Below are 20,035 nucleotides of genomic sequence, written 5' to 3'. Positions count from 1 at the left end.
GATAGGGTGCCTCTAAGTCTATCGCAGGCCTGTGTTGTCTAAACACAGATGTTCTACTTGTCCAACACACAAGGCCAAACAACAATTAGTATGATATGTGTTTTTCGATACCCCAGCTGCAAGTCACTTGAGCGTGTTTACAACCCTCCTCACCAGTCTTCCGTTATTTTCCCACAGATATGGTACATACCCTTGTGTTCTGAGTCAGTATTGTCAGTCTGGCTAGATGACTTTGGAGGTCTAAAGAGTAGTAAGGCAGAGTTTTTCTCATGTGATATTTTTATTACTGTTTTCATTTCCAGTCTAGTCTTCATCTTGTCTTGTAGAGTGCAGAGTTTCGTGAATTCCTCCTGGTCAAGCTCATCAATGCTGAGTACAGCTGCTATCGAGCTGAGAAATTTGCTAAATTAGAGGTGGGTCTATTACCTGATTGCTTCCATTAAAAATTATAAAACTATATTACTGCCAGATTAAGAAAATACAGTATAATTTTTTACTTTCTTCTAATTTTGTGTTGCTTAAGAAAGGAAGATGAAATGTGATTATACTCAGCTATGTGATGCTTCCTTTGTATTTCACAGCAGGCATGATAGAATATAAACAGGTACATTCTAATGTAAAGATCTAATCCTCAAGTAAGAATGGGAATATGATGCATACATTTTGCTGGAGGAAATTCTGTATTAGCTGAAACTCAGTATTGTGCTGCATGATGTGTACTGATATCACCGATTTTGGTTCAAGGTACCAAAATTCTGTGCCAGACTGCTGCTTGCCTGATCTAGAAAAAAACTGCCTTCAATCCATGCCTGTTTCATCACCTGTAAAAAAAGTACTGATGTCCTTTATGACTTGCTTTAGAAAGAGTTTAGAAGGGCTGGGTATTACTGTATTATATTCCATAACTATACAGCTACAACCACTTCATACTGTTTAATTTTTCATGGTGATTTTTTTTTTTTAAGGAGGATGTGAGACATTGCAAAAACAGGGGGACCCCCCCCCCCACTCCCAATAATAGCTGTGTTTTCATTCCCAATGTTGATGCAGGAAAGAACTCGGAGTGCCCTCTTGGAGAGCCTTTTTGAGGAGCTGCAGCTTCGCAGCCGCAGTATGATGGGATTGCCCGTAGGGGAGGATGACAAGATAGAGAACGGCAGTGGGGGCTTCCTCGAGAATTTCAAGGTGAGCCATAGTGGATGGATTCCTTACCCAGTTGCTCACACTTTTCTCAAGCTCATTGTGTGTCCTTTCTTTAGAGCATCTTCAACTGTGCTTTACCGTATCTCTCAAGAAAAGACATTTTTCCCCTTCCTGTGCTCCTTTCTACATAGCTACAGCATGGTCCAGGGTGGAATTCCATACTGTCCCTGAGAAGTCAAACTCTTTATGCTTCGTGCTGGTGTTTAGTGTCAGATGGGGTTTCACCCCATGACTTACAGAAAAAGGAGTGAGTGTTTGCAAGAGGAATTTTAATAACTAGTAGCAAGCAGCTTTCAGTTCCTACAGCAGATCTCTTCCAATTAATTTTCATTATAACTGAAAGAGTTGCAAGAGCCACTGCAAGAGAGTTTCTAACACATCTCTGAGTGTACTGTCTAGAAAAACTGTGATGTTTTATTTACCCTCTAAAAGCCAGAGTTAATTTACCTTTTTTCAATGTAGATGACACTTTAAAAAAAAAAAAAAAAAAAAAGGTCAGGATTGGGTGACAGAACTTACTTTTAAAAGTTATCAAGATGATATGAAAAAGCAAAGTTTTTGTACAAACAGGCAAACTGAGTTTTGAACTGATTATATAGAGAGAATCTTGTATCACTTTCCTATCTAATTCCTCTTTCCCACTTCTGTGGGAAGTGCCTCACCACTTCTTTTGTGTAATAAGTTACCTGTCTGGACAGAGAGACGTATTACAAATAGCATTTCTTCAGATGACCTCCACCTGCTTTCTATGGTGGGCTGGTTAAAGTCATTAAGGGCTGTGAAACTAATCCATTCACCTATAGGTTTGGTAGCTATAGGCATAGCTGTGGTCAGAGCTGGGGTGCTTTGGTGAGGTGTATTTTTACATACAATCAGTCTACCCTGCCTTTGCTGCTAACCAGGAATTTCTACCCATCCATGTCTCACACTAATTATCCCAAAATGTCCTTTTCTGACTTCTAGCAGATGCTGTGATTTGCATGTCATATACACAGATGACCTTTGTAAAAGGCTGGAAAAGGCCGAGTAAACTCAAAAAATGGCTTCTTCAAATGCTGCAGATTTTGATACGGCTGCTTTCCCCTTGGAACCAGCACTCAAGTTCATGCAAGACTGAACCTTGCGGTCTTGAACAGGAGTTTGATTTTGTGTTTTGTGGCCTGTACTGGGTAGGACTGCTCCAGATGATGCTGTGTTATCCAGTATGCTGGGATACTGGTAGAGAATCTATTTATTGCAACAGGACAAGGGAGTGAAAGTAGAGAATATACTTGAGGAAGAGTTCTTCCCTGGCAGTGAGCTCCGTGAATCAGCTAGGACCAAAAATGGGTAATATCTAAGAGGCTGCCTTCTCGGAATTAGGATTTCTGTGGTTCTGGTGTTGGTCTGTCACAACTTCCCACCCAATCTGTGGTGCTTTTCATGCTGCCCTACCGTGTGCATGTCTATATGTGTATCTGTGTTTGTCTGTTTCCCTGCCTCCCTTCTGTTCAGCGGGTGATCAGAGGCCGCAGCCAGAGCCTGGATACCATGGGAATATCCATGAGAAAGCAGCAGCCAGCCACCCTGCCCAGCCGCCCAACTACAGCTGGCCTTGCCCTCAGCCAGAGTGTCGCCGAGGGCCCTAAGGCCATTGCTGCGGTAAGGTATTCGGGTGGGCTGTGAGAAAAAACTGGCATACCTTTGTGACCCACCCATACATTTTATTTCTCTTTCCCTATTAGATTGTCCTCTTGTCCTTCTGTGAATCTTTTTGTTGTATCATCCCATTTCACAAGTGGTGACAGCATGTGTTGCAGTCTCTTTTGTCTATGCCTATCTCTAGCCCCAGTTCATCTGTAAACTAGAGCTGAGATTGATGCAGAGTGGGAGAAGAAAGCCAAACATGATTCTACATCAGACATCTATCTCTGCTATCCTGGATTAGATCCTGTACGTTGCCATACCTTAAAAAAATGCATGCACTGTGGTTTGACCAGAATGGTACTGTACTGTCATATGGCAAGAGCTGAGAAGATAAGGACACTAGATCTGTTCCACTTTCTTCAATTTCACCAATCAGATTCTTTTCTGTAATACAAACAGGTGCACAATGTTTATTCAAGGTGCTGTTTTGCTGTAAATAGAATTTGCATGTTGGGAACAAACAGCAGAATTAATAAAGTTTGGGGTGAGAAAAAGAGTGAATATTTCTAGTCACTATCAAAGCTTTTCTTATTTGATAGGGATACTAAACATATGTGATCAGTGTGAGCATAATAAATCCATGACAAATGTTTCCAGAAAAGTATCCATGTTTCTGATATTGGAAGTATGGTTACCTTGGCCAAAGTGCATTCAGCTGATTGTGGGCTCTGCACTACTGATGTCAGTACAGGCAAACTACAAAAAAACATTTCTGAGTAAGCCAGGAAGGTGCCTTTCAGTGTGGAAATTTCTTGGTGACAGTTTACTCAGTTGTATGCATTCTTTATGTCAGCACAACAAAGTCACAGCGTAGTACTGACTTAGGTTTGCTGCCTCCTTCTCTCCTTTAACTTCTTGTTTTCTCTACCTTTCTGATTCTGCCTCTCCTTCTCTCATCATATGGGGATACCTCCCTTCCTGAACCTCTTTCTCTGTATACTGGCTGTGTATCTTGTTCTGCCTTTGTTTCTGTATCTCTCTGTCTCTTTCTCATACCACCTTTGTAAGCCCTACCTTCTCTTTCTCACTGACAGAAAGTACTCCTTTTTGCACTGGTGGAGCTGGGCCGTGCTACTGTATTGTAGGGTAAAGGAGAGGATCTGGATCCACATCGCAAACTCCCTCTCCCATGCTTCCAGTTCTCCAGTTTTTCCTGTCTTGTTCCCCTCTCTCCTTTCTGTCACACTTTCCTTTTTTCTAGTCTTTTGCCTTGCCTGGTAGGAGCCCATCACGTACTCGAGCCAGCCGCTTCCATGGGCGACGGAGTAGTGCCATTGGCATTGAGAACATACAGGAGGAAAAGAGGTATGAGCCATGGGAAGATGAGACAAAGAGAGGAAAAAACAGGAGGAGATGAGAAAAGAGAGATAGAAAGGCACATATAAGGACAGAAAGGGAATCGACAGGAATGAGAACTGAAATGGAAATGGTTGGAATGGGAAGAAAAGCCTGATTATCAGCTAATGGAGAAATGGACAAATAACAGAAGCAAACAAAATAAAAAGGGACATTTGGAAATGGGGAGAATCAATATTTGAGGAAGAAGGGAGGAGATGGGTGGAGGAACATAGTAAGATTGCTCTTAAACATTGTGCAGTATGATCTTAGTTCTCCTGTATTTGCCACTTTTAGATAAGAGTCAGATGAAAGGCTTTTACTTGGGAGAGAGGAATTGGGTGCTTGATTGTTTGTTTGTTTTCATGTTGAAAAGTTCAAATGGACAAAAATTCCGATACCTTAAAAAAAGGATTTTTTTAAAAAAAGCTTTAAGTCAAAATAACTAGCTTTTAAGTTAGATGGTCTAAGAAATAATTATAATGAAGGGGTAACATACAGGTTTAAGGAGTGATTTGGCATATTTGACAGAATTATAACCATTCAAAAGTTGTCTACTGGTCACGAGAGATTACTTAGTTAAATCAATAAATTTGTCTCAGCTCTAGCTGAGACACCATTTCAAGATTATACAGAGTCTCAAAAGTCACATGACTGCTCTGCATCTAATACACAGTTTTTCCAGTAGCAAGAATTCCAGGGAACAGCTTAAAGACTCGGTGTAAAAGAGGAAAAGCCATCTTTAATGTGGAAACTAGTGATTTCACAACAGGAAGAATTACTATATTTTCCCTTCTTTCCCGTTATTTTCTTGGACCTTTCCTTAATAAGGTGCCTATGACCCAATCTGAATAAAAAATAGTATAGAACTTTCTTTGAGAAAAATAAAATCTTCTGAGACAGCTTCCCTGTAACAGTCTAAGCCAACACAGTAGCCACAGCTCCTCACTAGTTTAAATAGTTTTTTACCTTATGCAGCTGTGCCCCTCAATCCATTACTTCGTGTACAACATCCTTCACTATCCCCTTACAAGATCTGTAAAAGTTTTCTACAACAAGGAAAAACCCTGGATTTATTTTCTTTTTTTCCTGCTCTTTGCTAGGAGGGAATTGGTTAAGCTGTTGGGTTTATTTAGCTTTCCTTTTGCTTATTTGTAATCTGCAACATGAGGAACAGTGAGCCTTATCTTGTGTTTTGTGAAAGACTTGGGTGATTCTTGAAGGTGCAGTTTCACTAGCAACTGGTCTGTTCTAACAGTTCATTGCTACTGAAAAGCAGGTATCATACTTTCCCTCTCCCAGCGTCTCTTTCAACAACCCAATCCTGTCCCATTCCTTGTGATGGCTCAGATGCTTAGTGGACCCTTCATGGAACTGATTCAGCCCATTAATCTAATAGAAAAAGTATCAACTTTCTTTCATCGGATTAATTGTCTGCCAGGTTCTGCCATGAACTGGCTCATGGAGAAGTCTGATGGGAACCAGGACTTGATGGAAAGTACACTCAGCAAGAGTGGAGGAGGCTGGAGCAGGCTCTCTCTCCGGCAACAGTGAGCTCAACATGTCATGCGTGACTTCACCCTGAAGCTGTAGCTTAATGATATGCAGGCTTTGACAGAGCTGACCCAGTCCATTCCGCTTGTTCATGTACCATAGAAATTTCAGGGTTGTTTCAGTTTCAGGATTGTTTTTTGTCAGGATAATTTCCAGTCTCACAAACAGTTGTACTAGCACAACTGAGGGCATGAGGAACTGTGATGTGAGGGGTACAGGTAGGATCAACTGACCAAGAGAGCAGAGGAGGAACTTTTTGAACTCCATCACTGAAGCCACAAAAAAACCCCAACAGAAACCTGAGTTTTCCAATCCTTAATTAAACATACCCCACTTTTCAGTTGCTCACACAGACAGCTTTCTTCAGAAGTATCTTGACAAGTACTAGTAGCAATAAAACTATTGTAACGATCCTGAAACAGGGAAATTTGCTGAATCCTTTTTCTTTATGCAATAAATATATAAGCTCTCTAATCAATCCTAAAGCTTCTTAAGACCAATGAAATGGGGGAAGGTAGAAGAAAAAGTTGAAGAATTAAAGGAGAATACTGAAATTAATTTAGGCTTTTATATCAACTCAAAAGGAGCTTAAAGTTGGCCATTGCTAACATACTGCCCTCAACAGATCACATCTAAGGAGTCTGTCCTTTTCAACACAACTGCATTTGCTTCCCGTTCATGTGTATACGAGAGTTCCAGCTTTGTATTGTGGCTTGTAAGGATGTGTTAGAATAGATAGTGGTTAACTCTGGCCCTGGGGTATAGCTGGTTTCTCTTTTGTCTCAGCAGAGACACTGCAGAGAGGATACAGAAGGTGCTGGACAATCCAGGAACTTTCTTTGACCTGAAGTCTGATGGATCATCCAGTCCCAGTTCCCCAGAGTTCCCCAGCAGGAAGAGCAGGTGAGTTGAAAATAATTTTAATATTTGAAAGATGCTCACTGTGTCTGGTATTGGCTTAAGTGTGGTGCATGTCTTGCTCTGTTGGAGGCTTTACTGAGATTGTCCACATCAGGCATTGCAGCATCTTAAAAGTTGTATGTCTGGCCATGGCACAGTAATTCAGAGCATGTAAGGAAGGAACTCAGCTTTCTTAAACAGCCAGTGAAGAAAGATTGGACCACTTCAAGGTGATTTTGTCTATATATTTACTGTAATGTTAGCTTGCATCCAACAGGATACACAAAGCCCTAGCTGTCCAATTATCCATGCTTACTCATGTATATGTTTCCTCTGTAGTTTGCTCTGGAGTGATTTTGGAGCTTCATGGAGAAGCTTGGACAAGGGTATGTTGGGATGTTGGATTGTACTCGAGTTCTGCCCCTTTAAGCAGGATTCATGCTGCTGCTCCCAACCAGTGTGAACTTGCCTGTCTTCAGTCCTCCCAAAGTGTTACTGCAGATGTTACAGCAGGGTCTTGTGTGTTGCACCTATGTTTCATTGCTAAAGCACGCCATACCACACCCAGTGTTCTCCTGCAAAACACTTCATGCAGTAGTCTGAAAAATAACTCTCCAGTTTCTGGTGAGTCTGGAAAAATGCACTTTCCTGGTAGTGCAGCTTTGCTGTTGCTAAGCTGTATTATGCTGGGATGTGATCCTATCTAGGATACTTCAGGACTTCACGGAAACCACACATTTACATTTCCAAGACTCCAGAGCAGCCTGTCTCTAAATCCAAGACTGCAGCTGACTTTCTGGAACAGCTTGCCACACCTGATTTTTTTCATGAGAACTTGGATGAGGCCTGTGGCAAAAAGGGCACTGAGTACTTTGTAGTAGGACATGTCCCTTTCTCAGGACTGGGGCTGCTCTAAGAAAATTTCAGGAGGTGCCCTAGAGCCAGGCCTCTATGGTTGTAGGTGCTCCAGGTGCCAAGTCTGACAAGGGAGGGCCTTCCTTCCAACTAGACCCGATGCTCCCTAAGAATTACAGGCTGGTGACTATCTGCAGTAGTTTAGCTACTGAATTGTATGCCGTAGGACTGCCCAGAATTTTGTCACAGCCAAGGTGCAGAGTTCTGGTATGTTTTTGTGATACTAGTTTTTGGGTTGGGTGGGTGTCCAAAATGTTGGTGGGGAGGAGGATGGGAGCACAGCTAGGAGATACAGACCATTCAAGATGCTAGCTCTGGCAGCCAAGGGCAAGAGAGAATGCAGGACATGGAACTGCTGATTGGTCAGCAACCCCCATCTTCCAGTATTACCACACCATTCCACCTCCCCTTCCTCATCCTGCCTGGGACCTTGTTAGTGAACTAGAAGTTCCTGGCTAGGCACATGTGAGGGACTCTTGCTCTGATTAGGTAGCTGAAGTAACCTTGTGTAATCAGCAAGAATTCTGCCTAGTAAGAAAACGTCTCATAGCTCGGCTAGTCCTGGTTACCCTACTGTAGAACATGTGCATGTCCTGGAAAAAAATGATGAAGCTTTCTTGACATCTGTTCCTGATTTCTGCATTTGATTGTGGGCTTCCCTCACTTCCCAACCTCCATTCTCCATTCATCAGCTGAGGAGGTGAGCCAGCTGCAATGGCTGTTTCAAATTGATATCACATGCTTTCAGAGAGCAAACATAGCATGGGATTTCACTAACAATACTTGCATGAATATTGTTTATGCACATGAGGCATGACCTGTATGATTTGGCAGTCTGTCTACTTCTGTCCCCAGGATTCTCTTTATGCATCTTTTTCCAGTCATGGACTCAAAACCACTTGTACGATCACAAGAAAAAGTCTTTTCACAGTTGTGGTTTAGCCCATTCCTGGACAGTTTGTTTATGAGGTGGGATGTAGCATGGAGTTTTGCACAGTTGTTGATTAGCCAGAGTTAGTTAGAGTTGTGATTTCAGAGTTAGAGATCAGCCCACATGCAGCCATACCTTCTGCATCATATCTGGGACAGGGAATCAAGGACATGTAATTCCACCATGTAAAGCACACCGTTTTCACCAAGACAGTATTAGCACAGTATTGCAGAAACAGCCTAGGAGTGTAATTCTAACTGTCTGTCTCAGAGACAGTTCCACTGAATTTCTACTGAAATAGTCTATTTATTGTTCATTAATTGTGGAACCACAAATCAGGATCATGATATAGGTATATTTCTAATGCAAAAAGAGTTCCAGCTGGTTCTAGAGTAATTTACGCAGCCCATATTAAAAATCTTATCCCTGGTAGTTTGTTACCCATCCACTCCTGGTTCTCTCCAGGGAGTAGCGTCACAGGAAATTTCTCTGTCGCAAAAATGTCCAGCATGTTGCTGCTGGTCTTAAATAATCATTTCAGATTCCAGACTTGAATGATCAAACTCTTCATCTATGTTCTTCTAAAACCAACCTGGAAATAAATGCAAAGGGAACACATAAATAATAGATTAATTCTTTTACAGTAGAGACAAACCAGCAGTTACTTTCTGTCCTTGCATGCTGATTTCCAACACACCCTTCTGCAGTGATCAGCCTTCAATCCATGAAAGCGCATTGTTCACTTGGGCTAACAGTGTCTTCTCTCCCACATACAGGGACAATTGTCCTTAGTTTTTCTGCTCCACTGTCCAGGTAGCCTTCCAAATAATCCTTCTTCCCAAGGGACAGACTCAAAAGAATGAACCCAGCCTAAGGAACCAGGTAGCGAAACTCCTCAGGATCAGACAGCTTTCTGGGTTGCATCTGAAAAATCAAGCACTGTACTGTGTATGTCCAAATCCTAGGAAAAGTACATGGGTTTTTTGTGTGTGTGTTTTCCCTCCTCAGACACATCTGAGTGGGGACATCAAGCCAATCAGGAGTGGACCGGATGCTACTCAGTCATTGGTTACCTCACTGAAGATACTGGCAAGACTTTTGGGGTGAAATGAGAGTCCTGGCTAAGAGGAGCATGAACTTACTTAGAGGACCTCAAGGACTGTGGAGAGACCAAGTGGCACCAAGTAACGCTCCACTGGCAGTTCCTGGAGCAGGAATCCTGGGAAAGGGAGATGGACAGATAGCTCCTATTGGAGCATTTTGGCTCTATGCCCTTCCCATTGCCCAATCAGCAGTCACTGAACCAGCCTCTACTAATGATGGGGGGAAGGAGGCCACCTTGAGTGCCTCCCCTTCTCTTCCCCTCCCCTCAGATGAGCGAGAAGAGAACAGCTTGGCCTGCAGAAGGCAAGAGCAGAAGAACATGTTTCCACCTCTGTCTCTAGTGCCTTTGGATGACATAGGTCAGGAAGTGCAGTGCAGAGAATGAGGATGGAGAAACCTGCTGAGGAAAGATGCTGAGAAGGAGATACTTTGTGGAAATCTAGGTCCCAGCTCACTTAAATTCATGTTATTGATTTGCGCTGCCAAGGGAGAAGCATGTTGGCCTTCATTTCCTCCAAAATATATTTCCTAATCTCCTGAGGAAATATCTTTGGCCTATATTGGCCCTATCTTTACTGTTCTCCCTGTTGCATGCTGGCATGTAATATGCCTGGGACTTTAGGTTTCATTACTGCTTGTAGGTCAAGGCTGGCCACATTTTGCAGTGTTTCTGAAGGAATAAATATATTTAGTATGTTAAAGGTGTCTTATCTTTCTTGCCTTTCCTAGCTTTTTTGGGTTTCTTAACATTTTTAAGCACTTCATCTCTCTCTTATTGGCTGGTCTCTTGTGCAGGCAGTGAGTATTTCACCATAAATGTTAGGCTTACATGCACAGTGCACTTTCCACCATGTAAGCATATCAGCCTCATGGGCTGCTCTTTCTCCTAGATGACTGCAAGCAGTGGATCTCAAATTCTGAGCTGGGAGAAGCTGACCTTAAGGGTCTTTCTTGACAGATATGAAACATGCACCAGGCTACCTCAGTGTCCATGACATTTGAGAGAGTGGTGGTCAAGTGATCCAATACAGTTTGCTTTGAATGTTCCCTTTGTAATGACCCTGTGGGAGCTAAAAGTCTAGTGGGATGGACCTACAGGAGCCAGTCTACTGGCAACTGGGCACAAGCAAAATCACCAGGATGGGCATCCTGACCTAGGTATGTTCATATCCGTAAGCAGTAGGAGAGTTCTGACCTCTCTGTGCAAGAGCTTGGCACTTGAGCCTAATAGTTTGGCACTGAGACATCCTAAAATAATGCAGATCTCAGTAATCTGTTTCTACCTTCCCATTGCTTCCTTAAACTTTCTTAGTTAACCATTCTATAATATTGGTTAATGGTCTGTATGCTTTCCTGACTGCTGTTACAGCTGTCCAGAAACACAGCGGTGACAGTTTATAAGCTCTATGACATGAAAAATGTGCTTTTATAGTCCCCTTGTACTGTCTGGAATTTCACGTAAGACCAAACATGATAGTCTGAGAGTGGCTGTGGGAATGGGTGGCCTAGGCTGGGTAGTGCCTTCCCTTTATACTTGGCTTAACACCTCATCATGTTGTATTTAGGCTCCTAAAATTTCTGATCTCCAAAATGAAGGCATCTGTTGATTTTAATGAATGTCTAGAGGTAAACAATACTTAAATGCAGGTGGTTTGACTCACTCTGCTCTAAGACACTTAGACTTAAAGTGACTTTTAAGACTGTGACTTAGACTTTTAAGTCTGTGACTTAAAAATTTGGTTAGTCTTGTCCTTTCATACGCTTACCTAGAATGGAAACAAGAAGTGGTGTTTCTACTAAATGATGTAGCAACTAGAAATTAAGGAATGCAAGCCAGTTCACCTGAATTCTGTTCCTAGGTGGAAAAACTAGCTGTGGATGAATAATTTCTTCTTACTGTTTCTGACTGCTATGTAATAAAGCTATGTCACAAAAAGTGCAAGCCTATGTGTAACAATAAGTATGATGATGTTGAATGCTTGCATTTCACAGAATGCTCAGGAGTCAGACTTCAGGATACTGTGTGATGCAGCCATTCTCACGTTCTTCATCCAGTGTAAGCAGTTGTTGTAGTGGTTTGAGGGAAAATGAAACATCTGAGGAAGAGGAGAATGACAGGGTGGGTGTATGATCTCTAACAAACAGGCTACCTCCCTGATTTTACCAAGTGCATTATTAAAACACGTCTTCTTTGCCCTCTCCAGGAGCTGATGTGCTCTCTTGAGGGCCCTCGAAAACAGGATTCAATGGTTCAGAGTATGTGGCTGGATGACAGTGACTGCACACCCAGTACTTCTAGCTCGCCAGGTAAAAAAGAAAGAAAGAAAACCAGAAAAAAATCCTCTGCTTATGCTTCTGGAAGCATATGTTGAGGTTGAGCCACACTTGTTTGGCAAAATCTTTTGTATAGTTATACTTAAGATTTGAGAAGCATAGGTAGATGATAGGCTCAGAGAAATGGGGAGAGAAGCTAGCATGCAAACTGTAATGGGGAGAGTATGGGAAGGGGAAGTGTGTTTCAGTAGCATGAATAAATAGTGCTGTACACACTGCAGAAGGAGTTACAGTAGATTGCACAGAATTAATGTGTTTATGTGTTTCTATGGAGAGCATGTATCTCAATGGTTGCTTTTCTGTATGCAGTGCCCCTTTATAAACTAAATACTTTAGATATGGGAATTACAGAAACAGTGCTTCCTGAACAAAGCAGTATGCTCCTTAGAAGGTGGGTAATCGAGTAGCTAACCTGCACTGAGCTTTTTGACTGCCAAGGCTGGGCTCTTAGTGTAGTACTTGATTAAAGTTGAAGTAGTTGATTAAAGTCAGCTTGGATCCATTCACAGTGCAGAGGTGATTATAGTCATTACAAGTTTTCTTTAGTCCTATAGCAGGCAGAACTATTGCAATATCTGTTGCTGAGGTATCATCTGCCCTGATCTCAGACCCTGTTTGCAGTTGTGTTTCACTTTGTTAAAATGAACTGTTTTGGATTGAAGCATTTCTTGTTGAGCATCAGCCTAAAGCTAAAATTATGGAAAAATTTAAATCAGTTTCAGTCTGGTTTTGAGGATGAGGCTGAAGGGACTGTGTAAGATTTTAGGAAACTATGATTGAAAAGACTAAGCTTTTGAGATTGGGAAGTCATTAGGAACTGTGGAAGGTAAAACTTAACATTTGTTGCTAAAAGATTCTGGAATAGGAGCAGGTTGAGATGGTAAGAGATACTGGGGATTATGTGGATGGCAAGGAAGAGAGTTGGTTGGAAGGAATGGTGGTTGGAAGGAACGGTGAAATCTTTATAGGAATTGTGTGAAAAGGAGGTTGTTGAAAAAGGTTACAAGGGTCAGAAAGTGGAGCCAATTTACTTTGAAGACAGAGTTAGGTGTCTCAGTCTCTGCAGCAGCTCTGTCTGAGATACCGAGTGGCCATCAGATCCCTGCTTAAAATTGCCTGTATCTTAGCAACAGCAATGAAGATGTGATACTGTGAGGTGTTCTGCAGAGACCTCTGTTCTGTGAAATGTTCTGTAAGATTTCTCCACATCTGCAGAACAACTCACAGCATAAGTGCTTGTATACTTAAAGGCACAAGAGAACCCAAGAGGCTGGTATTGAAACTCTGGAAGAACAGGAAAAACAAGTGGAGTTATTGATCATGAAGAGGAAGAAGAGAGATGTGCCGTTTGCTATAATTAGGAAGTGGGGTGCTATATACAGAGCCTGCCTGTCCTGAGGGAGAGACATAAAGGTGTTTAATGTGGTGATATGAAAAAGCAGCATGTCAGGAACTTTCACAGCAGAAGACAGCTAATTACCTGCTATTAAGAGGCAGAAGCTGGGAATGAGCTTCTGTAGATCCTTGTGTTGAAGGCTAGGAAGAAAGAGTTCAGTGTCATCAGCTCAGAGCAAGAGTGATAAATAAATACTATAAGGCCAGGAGGCCCAACACCATGAAATAGTTTCTTTTTGAAGGGGTCTGGAAATGACACCATAAAGGCAATAGCTGCTTTGTGCCTGGTTGTGTGCGGGTTGTCATTGTATCACCATGGCATTGTCCAGGCTACCATTTCCACAGGTCTGGGATTATCCCGAGTAGGCCACAGCTCCCCTCACAAATATTTGAGCTTTATTCACTCCTGTTGCCTTTGTGGCACTATACTGAGACCAAGCAGGTGTGAAAGATGGTTCCCTGTCAAAAGTGGACAAACAGCTTGTGTTTACTTGTGATGAGAAATACTAATGGGAGCAGAAAATGAGTGTAAATGCAAACTAGTTTGTTTCGCTTGAGTGTCAGAAATTGTCTATTGTCATCAAGCAAAAGATTTCACATTCCTTTTGACCTTGTGGGTAACTGCAGTTCCCCTTGCCCTCCATTTCTCCGAGAGCACTCCCAGGCACAGACATAATGCAGTGCTGTTTTTAACAGTGCTGTATGCCTCCCCTGCCACAGCCCATAGTTTAATCTTTCCACAAATCCACTTATCGCTCACATGTACCTGCGTCATGTAAAGCCCAGTGGAAGTGATCCACTATAACCTTTTATTATATTGGCTTGGGTTCTCTCTCCTTTTACCCCTCTACTCACTTGTGCAACATTTTCCTTCCTGCATTCTTTTTCGTGCCAGAAAATCCCACTGGATCCTAGAGCTGTAGCTGAGCTATGAAAGTTCAGATCCAAGTGCTAGGTTGATAGTACAGGCCCAACTCGCTCTGAGCTCCCAGCTTGCCACCTTGGGGAAAAGCTGCTGACTCAATATACTCTCCAGTAGAAGAGTGCTAGGTTATTCAGCCTAGCTGTTCCCCTTTTGTTATGGATATTGAAAGTAGGGATGCTTTCCAGTGGCCTCTGCTGCTCTTCCCAGATAGTTTCCCTCTCTGCTGACTCCTTAGTGTCCCACAGGTATATACATCATTAATATACATCACTGAGAATAATCATTACAGAGAATGTGAAGTTCAGTGTAAATTTTAGGTTTTGTACACTCCATTGTCAATGGCAGTGATCTGATACTGACACTGCAAAACTTTCACTGTGGTTTCTCAGTTCCTTGGTATGGTAAGACAGCTGCACCCTGCAGGAGTGGTGATTTTTTGCTGTACCATATCTACTCTTGCATCTTCAGTGCAGAGATTTTTAAAAAAAAAATATATATAAAGGTACACCAGCAAACATGCAGGTTTGTATATGGACTTCTGATTTATGCCAGGAGACCCATGGTTAAAAGGGATAAACATAGTGGATACTTTTCTGACTAGTAGAAATGAACTCACCGAATCAGGAGACTGTAGAGATGTAGTCTTGAGTGCCATTGCTGATTGCAGTAAGAAAGCTTGATGATGTCACCATCCATACCATTTAGAATGTGTTTGTGGTAATAGATGAAGGGGCAGAGGGGAAGGAAATAAAAGGTTATGTGTGTGTTTGAGGTACGTGAGGTAGCAGAGTTGAGCCTGCATTTTCTAAGCACAAAGTGAAATCTTGTCCTTAGGAATTTCAAAGTTTTTGCAATTTTATTTTCCAGAAATTCTGACAGTTCTTGAGCTATAAAAAGGTAGGATTAAGAGCAATTTGTTGCACTCAGAAATTTAGGAAAAAACCCAGGGATGATATATTTGTTTTGATTTTTGCAAATACTAAAAAGTTTTCTATTTATGTACTACAGCCAGTCCTGATAGAAGACTAATTACCAAAAGATCAAGTGTGGCAATACATGTTAATATTCCTAGACAAAATTACATTTAAATGAACGTATTGATAATTTGGGTTAATCTGTGCCACAGGGAAGAACTGTAATTATCCATAACCAAGCATAATAAACTGAAGAAATGCCAGAGTTAAGCTAAACTGAAAGCAAAGAGAACACCTTGGGACACAGAGAGGCATCCAGGTGTTTTAGTTTTGCCCTTTAGTGAGCTATACAATAACTATTCAGCCACAGTTAATGTACTGTGTAAAATCAGACTGAACTGATTTTTTCTGAAGAAACCTAAGACATTTCGGATACCCACTGTAAGTCTGGATCTTATGCTGAATGATCCTAACCAATGTTCACATTCTTGGATTCTCCAATTTGCCATTCAAATTGAGAGAGCAAAGTTGCAGAAAAGAAAAGAAAATGGCAGCAGTCTGTGGTCATTATGCTACCAGAGCTAGATAAAGACATAGAGAACTGCCACTGCCAAAACTGCTATTTCCCCCTAGCCTCAAGGCGCGGATATAAATTTGGCTATAACCCTCCTTAACACTTTCTTTAAGACACTTCTAGGTTAGTTAATATGCATAGTTGTTTTAGGTGTGTTTTTATTCAGTTACTCGGTCTATTAGTCGCTACCTACAAACATACATTGTAATTAAATTTCAAAATACTGGAGCTGAGATATATACAAAATGGCAAATTCATGTTGTTTAAAGCCACAGTTTAGCAACAAATGGCAGTGATTTACCAGTTTTGTTTTTAAACCTCAGAGTTTTAAATTACATCATGAAACTGGAAAAGGGGATAGTCTGCCTTTGAAAAATGCTGAAACACTGTTGCATGTCATCTGTTACCTAGAAATTGTTGGTATGATCATGTATAGTTCAAAAAGAAGAAAATGTTCCTGTGAAGAACATCTTGGCTTACCATCTTATTGCAGGAATCCCTCATTAGCTTTCTTAACTTTCCTGATTGAATGGTGGATAGGCATGCCATCAAAGTCATTCGTCTGCTCCTTCTGCCCCCTTAGCACATTCTGCACTGACACCAACTCTGTAATTCAAACTCTTTCCATTTTCCTCTGATTCAAATAAAAGAGTTAAACACAGATTTACTGTTGCAATACAGCTGTGCATAAACTCCCAGAAACTATAGTATTTATGAAATTACAATATTTAATAATTTTAAACCATCCTTAGTGCATAGGATGGAGGGTCACCATTACACCAAATTCAATGGTGTAAGAAAGAGGGCTGTTACGTTAAAGACATCATACTTATTTCTTGTGAAATGTGTATGGTGAATGTAAGATGATTACAGAAAGCACAACAATGTTTTAAGTTTGTGAATTTTGCAAAGTATTTCATTCCTGTTTTTGCCATGGTGTTGATATGTGATGATCGGCAAATTCCTTAAACCCTGAGGTCAGAGGTGGGAATCTTAAGGGAGGGGGCAGAGGGAGGAGAAGGAAGGGAAACGCTGTGAGAGCATAAGAGTAGATTCTGCTTCACAAAGTGTATTCTTAAGGATAAGGCATTAGGGTTGCACAGATGTATTCAGTAATGGCATTTCTTAGCTTGACTGCATGATGCTGTCACCTACTGGAACCTGCTGTATTATTTTAAACTATTTTTTGTGTATAACAGTAGACTGATACAGAAATTGAAAATGGGACTGATGGAAACATTTGGGAAAGTTGGAGAATGCCTTAATTACTCATTAGATAGCTATAGACATAGCTTCTTTAGGCAAGAAGCTATAGCCAGAGCAGCTGTGGCATTGAAACACAGTCTGGAACCAGTGGCCAATGATTTTTTTGAATGAAACGAAAGCCAAGTAGTCGCTTTCCTTGTGTTTCAAGCTGGAATGAGAAGTAGGTCAAGGTAACATTAGCCAAGTTGGGTGTAGATACATTCCTTTCACTCTTACCTGTGCATGAGCCACACACCTGTGAAAAGTTTGGGGTAAAACAGCTATGTGTGCAGCTCCTGGGATACCATCTTGATTATTTCTTTATTGTTCTGTGCTTGGTTCCTTTCTAGGAAGCAGGTTGCTTCCTTCCAGCAGTGTTGCTGGCTCCACTGGAAAAGGCAGCAAAGCAGATGCTCAGCACCATAATCCAGTAAGTGCTTTAATAAAACATTTCCTTCTCACTTGCACAGAGATAAGGATGGGAGAAAAGAGAGACTTAATTTAGGAGGCCTTGCTTGCTGAGGGTTGAAAGGACAGTAAGAAGGTGCTTGCAGGGGAAGGTTAAAGAACTGCCTTGTTCTGCAGGCCTCCATTTTGTGCTGCGTGTGAGGTCACCGCTGGAGGACTGTCTCGGTGCACACTGGGTGAGTAGCACAGGCAACGGGCATGAAGCAGCACCACAGGCTGGTGGTTCAGGGTGGAGGGAGGCCCCTGGGCCATCCCCGGCCCCACTGAAAGAGTGCAGCAAGTACTGTACAGCTTCACAGTGAATAGAGTTAATCCTATACCTTCTTCCCCAAATGATCGTCCATGGCTAGCTGACTCTGGTCTGTTTAATCTACCTAAGCTCTGCCTTTCTTGGTTTCCTGCTCCCTCTCAGGGAACAGCATTTCCCATTGAGACACCTCTCTCTGCCCTAACCTATGCTCAGTTTTATTCTCTTTTTTTTCTTTCATTGTTCGGTTTCCTTTGCTCAGATGGCCACCTATCCCCTGCTTCCTATGGTTTCATTATTTTACTGAGCCACTTTCTTTTGCTCATTTTGTGACTTTGTGCCTATCTCTACGCTTGCTTGTTTGCTTTCAGCCTAGCATTGGTGGGACCTACTTCTCCATACCAGTTTCACAGCTTTTCCAGACATGGGAAGTGGGACTGGATCTCCTGGTGAGGTCTGTAATAGAGCAAAGGGGAGCACAACTCCAAATTTGTTCCGTAGAGTTCATAGTCCAGTTTTGTCTGCATCGCTGAGAGTCACTCTTTCAGCTCAAAGTCCCTTTCCTTGGCCAGTATCTTCTCTGGCTTGACAGCTAAACAGCATGCTGCCTTGAAAGTGGTGTGGATGTGAGGCTCTCAGGAACTAGTTTGTTATATAGCTAAGTAAAAGAGGTACCATCTTTATGGAAGAAAATTCTTCCAGCTATTCCTAAATAGCTGGCAGTTCTTATTACTGCTTAGCATCTACCCCCGTGCCTGGTAAAAAGACACAAAAGTTTAGATCTTCAATGTTTTTTCAAGTAACGCTCAACTTTTAGCTGCCCTGCAACCTGGTGGCATTCAGAGCAGTCAGATAAACAGTTCAGCTCCAGGCAGTGGTGGCCATTGGTGTCGCAGCAGACTGACATTTACAGACAGAAGATCAGAAAGGGAAGCCAGGCAAAGAAGCTGGTACTCAGCGCTGAGACTACTTACATGCATGCTATGCCAAAGATAAGTACTGAGAATGACAGTATAGCTGCCAGACAGTATTTACTGGGGGTAGTCACCAGAGTGTAAGCTTGTGCTTACGATCAGGTCTCTGTAACGCAGGAGTAAGGTTGTCTCAACAAGAGGTAGAACTTCCTCAAAGCTCTGCTCCCAAACAGGCAACATTTGCTCGACGTAGGTATACAGTCAGAAGTGCAACAATATGCATACTCACTGATATAAATGCAAAGGCTGTAACCACTTACTAGTGGTTATCACAGGCAATAAGCAATGTAAGGAAAATCCTGAGTTTGGATTTTCCTTATCTCAGTAGTGTTTAAGTACTATTTTAGTACTTAAGGCTTTGAGCATTTCATTTCCACAGATTTCAAGTAGGGTCTAAGGGCCTTTAAGATAATTTTGGGAAATACATGACAATCTGTAAGACCCATCTCATTTGGTCCATCTGCTAAATCAACAATGTTCTGTCACAAAGGCTGTTTTTTTTTTTTTTTTTTTTTAGTCAAGCTGGTTCAAAGGACAAAGTTGCATAAGACCCTGGCTTTCACCATGAGATTATTTCAAGGTGTTCCTTGCGTTCTCCCCACCACAGTTCATTGCCTCCCATTTTACCCATTTCTGAGACAGCACTGCCTATGGCAGTGGCCCCAGGTCATTGGGGTGATCTGGCTTAAAGTGATGTTTCAGTCATTCCATTTTTATCACAACCTCAGAATCAGTTTGATAGCACAAATTGGAGACTAGCAAATTTCAGGGGGGAAATGGTAAAAAAATTTCTTCAATATGGCCTCAAGGAACTCAAAGAAACCTATGGCATCCGCATACATGATAACTTCCCTGTCATTCTAACTCCTAAATGAATGTAGCCTCTTACATCTCACAAAGATTTCCTTAAATTCTAGGCCGGATTTGCCCACAGACTAATGGGTGCACTGGTGGAAAGGAGGAAGGAGTTCTCAAATTATAGGATATTTCCTGAAGAGCTGAGAGAGGTGTAAGAAGGAAAAATTGTGGATGGGGGAACAAATGATACTCCCACAACACTTACAGCTGCAAGAACATGAAGGATACAGACTTTTTTTTTTTTTCCTGGTGCTTTGTTCCAGGATTTGCTGTTCAAGTAAACAAGCATGAATATGCTTTACCCTAAAATTCAGAAAGAGACAAAAAATGGAATTCCAGCTGCTGCTAGTTCTTCTGCTTCCTTCAGTGATGCATCAGATAGCCAGGAATCATTGAGAAATCAAGCCTCAAATTAATTTGTGTTATTCCAATTCAGCCAATACAGGGCCAGGTTCCAACTATTTCAGTGTGAA

General features: G+C 41.8%; 1 protein-coding gene across 23 annotated transcripts in view; it reads left to right on the top strand.

Annotated features, from left to right (window-relative positions):
* The window catches only part of LOC143164195 (rap1 GTPase-activating protein 1-like), a 56,042-nt gene extending 36,358 nt beyond the window's left edge, over positions 1-19,684 (top strand). For 10 of the 23 annotated variants that reach the window (XM_076346525.1, XM_076346515.1, XM_076346660.1 and 7 more), the window contains 10 exons: positions 327-413; positions 1,051-1,185; positions 2,698-2,844; positions 4,091-4,194; positions 6,565-6,681; positions 11,621-11,747; positions 11,833-11,935; positions 17,366-17,445; positions 17,601-17,659; positions 19,622-19,684. In XM_076346525.1, coding sequence (XP_076202640.1) covers positions 327-413; positions 1,051-1,185; positions 2,698-2,844; positions 4,091-4,194; positions 6,565-6,681; positions 11,621-11,747; positions 11,833-11,935; positions 17,366-17,445; positions 17,601-17,624 — 924 coding nt within the window. In that variant the 3' untranslated portion in view covers positions 17,625-17,659; positions 19,622-19,684. Of the gene's footprint in view, positions 1-326; positions 414-1,050; positions 1,186-2,697; positions 2,845-4,090; positions 4,195-6,564; positions 6,686-7,017; positions 7,065-9,532; positions 10,321-11,620; positions 11,748-11,832; positions 11,936-17,365; positions 17,446-17,600; positions 17,660-19,621 lie in introns of those variants that run through there. The other 13 variants (XM_076346479.1, XM_076346498.1, XM_076346506.1 and 10 more) reach the window with 13 other exon arrangements.
* Positions 19,685-20,035: the final 351 nt, after the last annotated feature.

The sequence above is a fragment of the Aptenodytes patagonicus genome, chromosome 1 (genome assembly GCF_965638725.1).
Source record: "Aptenodytes patagonicus chromosome 1, bAptPat1.pri.cur, whole genome shotgun sequence".
NCBI classification, from domain to species: Eukaryota; Metazoa; Chordata; class Aves; order Sphenisciformes; family Spheniscidae; genus Aptenodytes; species Aptenodytes patagonicus.
Note: the sequence above shows the minus strand (reverse complement) of the source record. Positions and strands in the feature narration are given on the sequence as shown.